The following is a 12,528-nucleotide window of genomic DNA, read 5'->3' on the forward strand; positions in this document are numbered from 1 at the left end:
TATAGATCAGTGTAAAAGCTGTACTCACAGCTTCACACTTCACTTAAAAAATAACTGAAAAATATTGTTACATTAAAAAATATGGTATGGTTAAATTACCACTATGAGTTTAAACATGGTTTTAACTTTAAAACATAATATTAAAACATTATTTTAAAGTATACAATATGAGCATATTAACACAGAGCAATATTTGAAGGCGCCACCATTCATATTTTTCTGACAAAAGTAAATAATCCCTATTCAAACATTCGAAACAATAGGGAATAACAATAAAATCATTACGATAATTTGTTCTTACTTATTCAAAATTGCGATGACTGGTGCGTTTAACCCGTGTAAACAATGAGTGGTCATTTTAACCCTCCTTCAGTGTTGGTGGTCCAAAGTTAACCCTCAACTAGGTACCTGGTAGGATTATGCAATATTAATATTACACGGTATATTAATATTTCTTACATTGTATATTTTAGCCATGTTTAGTGAAATCTGATTTACAAAACGAGGTTATTATATAAACTTTCAATGTATATGTTATTATCAACTCTTTATTTTATAAACTAGAAATACCTCATTTAAAAATACTGATTTAATTTATACCTACCAGAAAGAAATTTTAATGCAGTTTTATATTTTGTTCTTTAACATTGTTAACATTCAAGTACAAAATGAAGAACGAATTGTTTTATTTGTCTGCTAACATTTAATAAATCATAGGTAGGTACCGTTCTCGACTATAAAAAAGACCACGGGACAATTAAAACAGTCGTTATTTTTCCATTCTCTTTTATAACTCATAAAGTCTTCAACACGAGATAAATACATATTCATATTTCATATCAACAACGAAGGAACAATCAAAAACGTAAAAACTTCAACGGCATCAAACGAAATGACGCTAAAACTAAATGATTGCCGCGCCGTTTATCCACAGCTATTCAATTTCCCGGGCGATGCATCTCTGTCGTCGCATCGCCTTTGACCGCGCTGCATATTTTATATAATCCCTTCATCAAAACGGAAAGCGTTCTAGTAATTTTTCCCGCGCGCGAGCGAGACACATAACAAACGGGGTGTCAAAGCGCGGTGGGGATAAGACGGCAAAGCTCCCGCAAAGTACACAACGCAAAAATGGCGAAGCGACGAGTGACAACGTGTCAGCGAGGGGGACGGGGGCGCGACAGCCAGGTTTAGTCTGCCGTCAACCGTCGAACGAGGAACACGTACCGTGCCCGTGATTGTGTTGTGTGTGATGTGATATTGGATCGTGAAGTGTCAATAAGTGATTTTAAACTGGAGAAGGATAATTTACTGTGGAGCAACATGCTCACGTCCAGCAATCAGTATTTAAGGCCTGATTACCTGTCGCCTTTGCCAACGACGGTTAGTTTCTAACTTTTTTCAATTAAATTAATAGCATTAAACATAAGCAGTTAAAAAAATAAGGAAGAACTATAGATTTATTCAAATTGCAATTGTATCTATTTATTATGAATCATGCAACAGGTTATTGTAAGAATATCTATAAAAACATCGTTTCCAAAAAGATAAAAAGCTTATAAATTGCGATTAAGTAATTAACGAGGCAATTAAAACGTCTCAAGGTAACAAAATTGTTAACTAAGTATAAATAAATGTAAATTGCCAAAGATTTATCACGGTCATTAACGTTTTATATTTGCTGTTATCTTTTATTTATTTGGGGTTGACTTTAGAAACGTGCGGCACGAATTTCGGCGCGATTTTAATTTTTATCGATCGATATTGATGCCCCGAAACATACATAAGCGGCTTTTCGTGCGGAAACGTGTAATTACAGAGAAATCTTTTTTTTAATTTTTGAGATTATTTTCAAAATTGTTTGAGTTACATTGACAAAACTACAAGAATTGTGTTTGAAAGAGATAACAAATGTCTTAATGTACATATTAAAAACCATAGTTCATTCAAAAATCAAAAGCATGTTGCTGAGGGGACAACAATTCATACGGGTTATTGGCGAGCATATGATTGTTTGGAGCAATATGGGTATGTTCATAAAAAAGGTAATCACTCAGACCCAGACAACCCATTTGTTGCCTCTGACCCATTTGAGTCCCAGTGGCATGTTGTAAAAAGATTTTTTAAAAAAGATAACTATAACCATTAACCACCCAGCAAACTTCGGTGATAATATTATAGAATATGTGGAGACGATGGGTGGAAAAAAATAAAATGGATCCATTCATTGCCATTGTAAATTGTTTCAAACATGTATACAAGATTTGAATAAATAATTATTTAAAAAAAATGTATTGTATGTATATTGCACACAAATTGTTAATCACAGAACCGAATCTGTCCACCCCGATTCCACGTGGTACTTGTCTGTCATACACTAGAGTGTATTAAAAAAGTCGGAGGCGCGGAGGAGCGTGGCGCCCGCGTGTGCTGAGGAGCAGGCAGAGTCAAGCGAGCTGGAGTGGCTGAGGCTGGTCGCCAAAGGCGACCAAAAAGCCGAAGCTACGAAGGCGAGTGAAGACTCCTGCCTGCAACGAGGTACACGGGGGCAAGCGCCACGTTCTGCAGCGCCGGAGCAGTCAAGAAAGCCCATAATCTTCGTTATATTTCTAACTACATCACTACATAGTATAAAAAAAAGTCACTTTCTCTATCCCTATGTCCCTTTGTATGCTTAAATCTTTCAAACTACGCAACGGATTTTGATGCGGTTTTTTTTAATAGATAGAGTGATTCAAGAGGAAGGTTTTAGTATATAATTTATTAGGTTTAAGTCAAAGCGGGTGAAGCCGCGGGCGGTAAGCTAGTATAAATATAATCTCAAAAAAAATTAAAAAAAAATAGAAGGAGGGGTTTCCTCACCCCCCCACTTTATAGGGGGTCTCCCCTTACCTCCCCCCTCCCTTTCCCTCCCCTCCCCCCCCTTAATTCGTGCCGCAAATTTCTAAAGAAATACCATTTGTTTAAAACACTTCATTCTTATTATAATAATCGTGATAGAGACGTAAAAAAAACTTCATGTCCGAATAATTTAAAGTCATTAATTCGTTCTAAACAAAGAAATATTAATTTTGAATAAACAAGACATTCAATTTAGGATGATTGATGATGGCGCGACGAGAGCTTCTAAAAAATTAATAACGCTCCGAATAAAACAAATTAAACGTCATACGGTGAATGCTTTTTCAGAAAGATGATTTATAGTGAATAACCGAATAAAAACAAAAAGGTTTTTAAAATAACAAAGCGTCAACGATAAAGTTAAAACCCTTTTTGATTGATACCTATCAACTGATGTAAGAACATGAACTAAAATATTAAAACAGTGAAAACTATGTAACAAGATGTTTCAGATTTTATTTGAATCAATAACAGTAACAAGATATTGTTGTCATCACTACTTTAATAAAATTTTATAAAAGTTTGAGAAGAAACGGAATTTAATAAATATCATTGTAAAAGTAATTATTAATAAAGAACGTTGTATTAATAAAATTACTTAGAGCTCTATCTTTAATTTAATAATTCGCCAAATTTTCCTTTTTTTAATAATATGCATCGGGTCTTCCACATTTGAACGTAGGTATAAACAAATTTAAAAACAAATGTTTTTATTTAAAATTATATTAAATAGTTTATATCCACATCTAATCTCCATATTTTAAGGTTATAATTAAAAGAAACTAATTGTTTCTATTCGTATATTATCCTTTACAAATTACAATTCACCACTAATAAATGCTTTAAAAGTTACAGTTAGACTGTTCCTAACAATAACATAACATTGCACATTTGCACACTTAAAAATTTAAACATCAAGTTAAAACCACGGCCTTTTATCTTATATTGCATTTTTTAAATTATCCATCACTACCTGGAACAAAAGTTCAGAAATGTAAAACAATATTCCGGCGAAATTTCCTCTCGAGCTAACGCTTTGCCATGATAAGAGACGTGACAGCTCGGCAAGTTCAGGCGTGCCGCAAATTCAGCGGCACAAATTGGCCTTTTCACTGCGAGATTACATCATGCGGGAGCCGAGTGAAATGTCAAGCGGGGCCGACGGCTGCCAGACGCGCGGATAATGGCGCGTCGACCGCGTGATTGCACTCCCTCCCCCTTGCGCCCCGGGCGCCCGCAATTCCCTTTGTGCTGTCACTCGCAAACCGCTGTTTCATTCCATTCCTTCTTTGTTGCAGCTCGACGCGAAAAAGAGCCCGCTGGCGCTCCTGGCGCAAACGTGCAGCGCTATTGGCGCTGATACACCGAACCCCAAACTCATTTCAGCCGCTGAAAAGGCTAGCAAGAAGTACGACGACAAACCGGCGCATGTGGACAACAAACCCAGTTTCAAGCCTTACGAATCGTGCCTGACGAGAGAAAAGACTCGAACGCCTGAGGACAGGGCTTCAGTTAATACTCAGTCGAAGACTCCTTCATCAAAGGGGAGTGCTTCTACTACCCCAGTGCAAGCGCGCTGTAGCAGCAACCAAAGTTCATCATCGCTACGGACCTCACCACCTACGCATCGGAAAACGCCTTCAGAAAAATCAGATGAAAGATCCAGTCCCATTTCATCACCTGCTCAAGTGAAATCAAATTCTGATTCTTCGAATACTGCGTCCAAGTTACCGTACTCAAATAGTTTACCGTCCAGTACAGAAACCAAAGAACCTACGAGCTTCAAACCAAGCGTACCTGTTTCATCATCTGCTTTTCTAGGAGGATTGCCGCCTTCCGGTTTTCCTCTACCTATGGATTTAATGACAAGCAGTCTTATGGCTGCTCAGCACCAAGCCTTAAAAAATGGATTGAATCCGTACTTGGCGTATGCTAGAATGAAAGCGCCCGGTAGTGATTTAGGTATTTGCAGAGATCCCTATTGCACTGGATGTTCTTTAAGTTCACATTTGCTTAAATCTGCCGTGTGCCCCGCCGGCTGTGCGCAGTGTGATCACGCGAAAACTCCTTTTTCACTACCATCTGGTCACCCAGCAGCGGCCGCGTATGCTCACGCACAATTAGCGGCTTTAGCAGCGGCATCGCAGCTACCTTTTGTATGCAGTTGGATGGCTGGAGATTCGGCGTATTGTGGAAAACGATTTTCAACATCAGAAGAACTATTGCAACATTTAAGATCACACACGGCCAGCGGTGATTCAAGTCCAAGTTTATCGATGTTGAGTGCCACACATCCTCTTCTACAAAGGACATATCCGACGCCTCCGCTGTCGCCTCTGACGCCGAGGTTCCATCCCTACAGCAAACCGTCGCACCTGATGTCGTCACCGCCTCTGCCTTTCCCTCTGCCGCCGCACCCGTCGCTGGCGGCGTACTTCCCCTCATATCCTCTATTTGGACCGAGGCCGTTGCATCCTTGAGGACCGTCGGCGCTCCACGCTAATAAGAAGGGGGGCGCCGAACACTAACGCCCAAGCCAAACGAACATTTGAAACTGAGGACAGTGTAGATATCGGATAGGGTTCTGCAGTTTCTAGTCGGCTCATATCATCGACGGACATGGCCCCGAGGGGCGCGCCAGCTGTGATCTCTAACTTGTAATTCGTGATGTTATTGTGCACTGATAACGCTCGCATCGCTTTGTCCCGCGAGCGCGGTTTATTTTATAGTTAGACTAACGAAATTTTTATGTACCAAATCTATAGTTTGTAATTTAAATAGTTTTTAATTTAATTTGTTATGTACAAGTAGCGAGGATTGTTACATGTGTTTGTATTTTAATGTCCACCTTTGAGAAATATTTTCACATACATACTATGCTTTCGAATAAATTAAGAAGTCTACATCGTTCAATGTTACCGCAACACAATGCTGTCTTATTTCAAATAGCGATTTTAAACTCCGATATAATCTTAATAGCGTCGAACACATTTAAATTCAAATTTACATTTTAATGTAAATTAAAGTGGTTCTATTTTTTGTTTCGAATAATCTTGAAAAGATTAAAGTCGTAAATGTTCTTTGTAAAGCAAAAACGGTAAACATTATTGCCTGCACTAGATTGTTTAAGTGATAATGTAAGCATTGGTATCTGTTGACATAAAAATTTGTTGTTATAAAGGTCATAAAATGGATGAAATATACGTAAATATTTAATTTCGAATGTCGGTTTTTATTTCCCCCACAATCACATAAACATAAAGTTAAGAGCACTTTATATGTATACCGCCTTCCTGAATTGAAGATAAAGTAAACTGTTTTAATAAAATGATTTTATTGAATTAAAGTAGAGATTAATATTGTATTCAAATAATTTTTATGAACTTCTGTGTGCTTTGGTTTTATGAAGAGTTAATTATTAAAGTAAGTTTTCATAAAAATTTGATTGTGATATTTTTAAACAATTAACGGAGCTACAACATTGTGATTGAACTTAGCATTATTATTTTGAATCTAAACGCCCAATTTTTATATCTATACTAATATTATAAAGAGGAAAGGTTTGTAATTATGTATGTATGGTTTTCACGCATAAACTACTGGACCGATTTTGATGAAATTTGGCACAGATAATCTTTAGACCCTGAGAAAGAACATAGGCTACCTTTTATTGCGAAATATGTACCAGTTACCACGGGCGAAGCCGGGGCGGACCGCTAGTAAAACAATAAAGACGTTAAGATTATACCGTATTTTTCCGCTCCTGTTGGTCTTAGCGTGATGATATAATATTATAGTCTTCTTCGATAAATGGATAGTCCATAATACCGAATTTTTCAAATCGGACCAGTAGTTCCTGAGATTAGCGCGTTCAAAAAAAAAAATAAACTTCAGCTTTATATATTATTTATATTATATTGAACATACGTATACCGTTACACGGCTTTGCTTCTGCGATAACCACAAATCATTTTTCTGGTATGACTCAACGTCCGTACACTGTAATTAGGAGGCGTGCAACGATAAATTATAAGCAATTTATCTGTCTGTCTGTCGCCATACATTAGTCGGTGTTGCTACCACTGAAATATTATGACCGATGGTACGGTGACGCCTTAATATGTGGATTAAATGTATGTGTTCTTAGCTTATACACAGTATATTCTAATCCATACTAATATTATAAATGCGAAAGTAACTCTGTCTGTCTGTCTGTTACTCAATCACGCCTTAACTACTGAACCAATTTGCATGAAATTTGGTATAGAGATATTTTGATACCCGAGAAAGGACATAGGATAGGTCTTATCCCGGAAATCCTACGGGAACGGGTTTTCTTTGAAAACGCGGGTGAAGCCACGGGCGGAAAGCTAGTAATATTATAAAAGAAAGTTTGTGAGGTTTGACATTTTTATCCGTTCCTGCTAACTAATCGATCCTATGAAATTGGAGATATGCCTAGATTAGAGTCTGGATTAACCCTTACATTTTATATCCGTACAACGCGACAGAAATCACGGTCAGTTTATTATATGTATATCAAAATAAATATTAAAATAAAAAAAATAAACGAAGCCTCATTCCCATTGTGAAATTTGTGAATTAAGTTATTTTTCTAAAATAGGTTATACCATGCATAATTATATGTATCATTTAGTACTAAATCATTGCATCTGTACAGTCACGTGGTCTCCTCTGAAAATCAGTGCAGCGGGGAGTCCTTTTTGCCTCCATAGCTTTTTTTTTTTTTTCTGTTTTGTGTGTTATAATATTACTAAGATTTATATTTTTTTACATGGTGGCAAATAAAACGCTTTCTATTTCTATTACTATACGCCATAGACTTTTAGTAGGAACTCTATCATAACATAACGTTAATCAAATGAATATGTATTACATTATGTTCATAAAAACATGATATAAAGAGACACTTAAATTATAGATATACCTATTAGAATTAAAGTTACGATATTTCTAACAAAGGAATAGAACATGTTTTTTCCGCTTAAAAAATACATTAAAAATTAAAATAAAACACGAATAATCAAGCTAATCTATTGCATTAATAACAACGCTTTAAAATTTGTTTTTGAGTAACAAATTTTTTCGTAACTCAATTGAAAAATTTACTTAAAAAAATGGACAATACAAAAGAAATTTGTTTAATTATTGTAAGTTTAAGCAGATGTCAATTTTCCCACAAAAAATCGAAAATCGAAATTCATTCAATTACTCAATCAATGAGAAGTTAATTTTATTAGTGATGTTATCAGTCTTCAAGGAAATAAAGCAGAAATTTTTATTTAAATATTAACCAATATTTAATTAAGTATTTACCTTACTTCATAGTTAATACCACACCAATAGATAAACGCATGCAAGTCAATGGATTTGCTATGAAAATAATATAATGCTATTGCGAATTGCGGTTTATCCTTTTGCCTAAGTAGGTAAATGATTTGTAAAATAATATTATGTTACTTATTATTTATATATTTGGGTTTTATCAATTTATCGTAACTAATAGGTAATATGTATAGGTAGATTGTAGCCTACAAATACAAATACACTCTTGCATAACTTAATTAAAAAACTCGAAATTTATCTGAACTATGGCCAAAGTACAAACAATTTACATTTATAAAATGCAAATATTTTAATTAGAATGTTATTTGAAATTAGCATTTAAAATGAAATTAATAAAATTAAATAGATTATATTAACTATTTAAGATTTCTAAATCTAGATTATTCACAGCCAAGGTTTCAGATAAATATAATTTGAATTGAAAAGTGTAGAAATTTATCTTTTTATGTATGAATTCTTAATTATTATTCGCTATAAAACAAAATTAAATGTAAGTTTATTTTTCTTTACGTAGATGCTTAATTCTTGTAGAGCAAAAATTATAATTAGGTTTTATAATAGTTTATTTTGTGAAATCGTGTGATTTATAAAATATATTGTATTACCTCTGGTATTACGTTGATAATGTTCGCATTGTGTTCATTCAAAGTAAAATTAATTTTAATATTTAATTAAAAAGATAATATAATTAAAAAATAAAAATGCAAAATGAGCAATGTTTAAAAAGTAATTATGTAAGTTGTGAATTGTCTTAATATTTCAAGTAGAATCTAAGTAAAATTCGTTAGAACTTATAAAACATTATTAAGTTTTGTAAAAAAATATTCTCTTAAGAGAGCAATGTGCTCACAATGCAAAAAATTCGCGCATTATTTTTAATCTGAGGTTTTAAGTGACAGCCTCATCCCTGAATCAATTTTTAGGCTTAAATTTTACTTGAAAATCTATAAAAAACGTTATAAATAATAGGGTAAAATATTTACGCTATGCACCATAGCATAGCAGAAGCAGTAACTTATTGTGACGTCATCAAGTCACGCGTCGGTACTTCAAACACGGCGCGTCCTTTGATCCCAACGTTATAACCGGCCTGTTTCACTTTTTGTGACATCCTAATAGCTTTAGGTGTTCTGGCGAACGTACACTGTGGCATGGCACTCGGGACATGACAGTTTTTATACAAATACACTGCGTATTTAATAAATTACATCAATTTACGAGCGTTTCGGATTCTTGGGGAATGAATGGTTTGTTTGTAATGTAAAACGTGCAGACATTTTATACTGACTTCTATCTAAATATGTTTGTGTAATTCAGAATGCAACAGATAATATATTATTAAGTACCTACCTTTCTATCTATACTAATACATATTATAAAGCTGAAGAGTTTGTTTGTTTGTTTGAATGCACTAATCTCGGGAACTACTGGTCCGATTTGGAAAATTATTTCGGTGTTAGATAGCTCATTTATCGAGGAAGGCTATAATATATTATCATCACGCTACGACCAACAGGAATGGAGCCACGGGGGTGAAACCGCGCGGAGCAGCTAGTCATATTATATACCTGGAGCTGTGATAATTACCTTATTCACAAAAAACATCTTTCCATATTTTACCTCGCACTGAAGTCAACTTCATTCAATATCAAATCAATCTATGTATTAAATAAATTTAACCCTTCCAGCGTCTTATGAACAATTTCCAACACTCACGCAACGACAAACCCTCGTATATTTTTATTTTTACACGTTGACAAATAAATAAAACGTTTTTATTTTAATAGCTATCTAAATTATCATCAGCGTCTCGCCGTGTTTATATCACGTAAAGTAGTATAATTGAGTACCGGCTTTATAGCGCTACTGATAATGTAACTTAACACTTGCCTTTAAATTTTATGTGCTGATAAGCGAAATGACATGCAGACGGATATAAATTTGTTTTTGTACCGTTTGATGGTGGGCTGTTTTTGTGACTTTTATTGTGCGGGGATATTATTGATAAAAGGTGTCTTTAATGAATAAATAAATAAATAACAGGTTAACTCATAAATTAGTGTAGGTAGGTAATTGGCTAGACTATATTTTTGAGTTTTAACCCACTTGAAAAAAAAAAACAAAAAATATTTTTGAGTTATGTCTAATCTAAAATAATATATACATATATATATATATATATATATATATATATATATATATATATATATATATATATATAAAATTAAGTTACTCATACAACAGCTAATTCTGTACTGTCATACGTTAAAACCTAGCCTAAAGGCGAGGTTCATGCGTTAGTTTCATCAGATACAGATTTCCACTGAAACAGGTGACGTGTACTTTACCGAAAATCGACAGGCTCTACTGACATAAATACAGTTTCAGTTAGTTAGTAGGTAATAGATGAAATTATGAACACCATTAAAAGCACACTTACAAGCCGAGCTTTTTCCGTCGGGATTAGATTGAGATGCTTCTGATTTTTACAGGTACAGAGACCAAAAACAATGTAACCAACCATTCGGCAGTCAAACAAAACCCGAAAACCACACAAGTAGCATCGCGAACAAAATTCAAAACAGAAATAGTAAAAAAAAATCTAAAATAAAAGCGGCAGTAGCTCTAATGCGAGTCGACATAGCGTGGCCGGCGGCTTCAAAGCGAGGAGTCACTTTAATCACTCTTCCACTCGACTGTACGATGCTTATCTGCCCGTTGAGTACAGTCGTGTGCCAAATTGTACCGACTTCACCTTCGTATATTATTACTAAACAGAATTTTATACGTGACTGCACTTCTAAGCTGGATTTCGAGTGTTCTTTCTTAGTACCCGCAAATTTGCACAGGGGGTAATCTCATGTTTCAGTGCGAATGCTACTATAATATCGACGACTTTGTTGTTTATACACGAAGTTAATAATTGTAACTTGTAAGTATGTTTTTTATTACAAAGAAGGTCATTTTCTACTTTGTATTTGTAGCTTCATTTTGTTTGTGTGGATCAAAAGAAAGTAATCTATATAATTATAAAACTCAAAGGTGACTGATATAGTGATCTATCAACGCACAGCCCAAACCACTGGACGTATCGGGCTGAAATTTGGCATGCAGGTAGATGTCATAACGTAGGCGTCCCCTAAGAAAGGATTTTAGAAAATTCATCCCCTAAAGGGGTAAAATAGGGGATGAATACTTATACCATGAAAATTTATCTGTTCCACGCAAGCGAAGCTGCGGGCAACAGCTAGTAACTAATAAGAATCATAATTATCCAGTTTTGGTTACAACAACAATCAAATAGTAGTGTTGATTTATTATATGAAACTGAAAGCTGATCATCTATAGAAGTGTGTTAAGTTTCAAAGCTATAAGTTAACCCCCAAATGAATATAGTCAAACAAATTTACTTTTTGCATAGAAACTGAATCAACATTACAATACAATTTGCTTAAAAATAAAATACAAATCTAATTCTTTAATTAATTATTATTTACCCAAATGTAAGTTTATTTCACACATGTAGGTATTTTTTGTAATTATGTAAAGCAGAAAACTGAAGACTTTGTTTTTTAAATGCGCTAATATCAAGAACTACTGTTTCGATTTGAAAGTCATGTTGTTTTGAATGCCTTCTTCAATAAATGAACTATGTACTTATTTTCTTCTCTTAATTTAAGTTTTGTAACCTTTTAAAATTGTAAGAACCAAATAAAGATGATTTTATTAAATTTATAGCATCATGTACTTAGCTACGACATGGGTGAAACTGCGTCGAATAAAGCATAATAAAATTGTACAGTTGATTTTATATAATAAAATAAAGATAACAATAAAATACAGAACTTAAAGAACAAAGAGAAACTAAATAAAAACACGAACTCCCACGAGCAAACCGCAATGATTTGTCGTGCGGACTGCGGTAACTAGTTGTTAATCGGTCGCCCACAAGCGTCCACAGATTGACCTACCGAGCTGAATATATTATATCATATTTTTATTGGCAATACTGTTGGTAAAATCTCTCTAGTATCTAGTAACTCAATAAACAACGACATTAATTCACAGTAATTCAAAAAAGACATTTATTTCGTTTTAATATGTATTTTCAAATACATAGCTAGTAATTTTTTTTATTAATCTCTGCTTACCTTGGATTACCTTTTGTAAGTATATAAATATTATTTAAAACTCTACCATATTTTTTAAAATTATATTAACAAAGAAATGAATTTATTTATCAAGCGTTATAATACTGAA

At 34.2% G+C, this 12,528-nt stretch overlaps 1 protein-coding gene across 1 annotated transcript; it reads left to right on the forward strand.

The window, feature by feature from the left end:
- The first annotated feature begins 1,132 nt into the window (after nucleotides 1–1,132).
- Nucleotides 1,133–6,124, forward strand: elB (zinc finger protein elbow B). Its single transcript, XM_089699693.1, has 2 exons — nucleotides 1,133–1,383; nucleotides 4,200–6,124. Exons 1-2 carry the CDS (start codon nucleotides 1,324–1,326, stop codon nucleotides 5,379–5,381), a joined length of 1,242 nt encoding a protein of 413 aa, XP_089555819.1. The 5' UTR covers nucleotides 1,133–1,323; the 3' UTR covers nucleotides 5,382–6,124.
- Nucleotides 6,125–12,528: the final 6,404 nt, after the last annotated feature.

This window comes from Colias philodice, chromosome 10 (genome assembly GCF_061535455.1).
Source record: "Colias philodice isolate Cphi_HAF_F1 chromosome 10, ilColPhil1 Martin Lab GWU primary, whole genome shotgun sequence".
NCBI classification, from domain to species: domain Eukaryota; kingdom Metazoa; phylum Arthropoda; class Insecta; order Lepidoptera; family Pieridae; genus Colias; species Colias philodice.

Bases quoted from the DNA above. Each gene is read 5' to 3' on its own strand.
- elB (XM_089699693.1), top strand. From the start codon at position 1,324: ATGCTCACGTCCAGCAATCAGTATTTAAGGCCTGATTACCTGTCGCCT. The intron at 1,384-4,199 runs GTTAGTTTCTAA...TCTTTGTTGCAG, and splicing joins TGTCGCCTTTGCCAACGACG to CTCGACGCGAAAAAGAGCCC.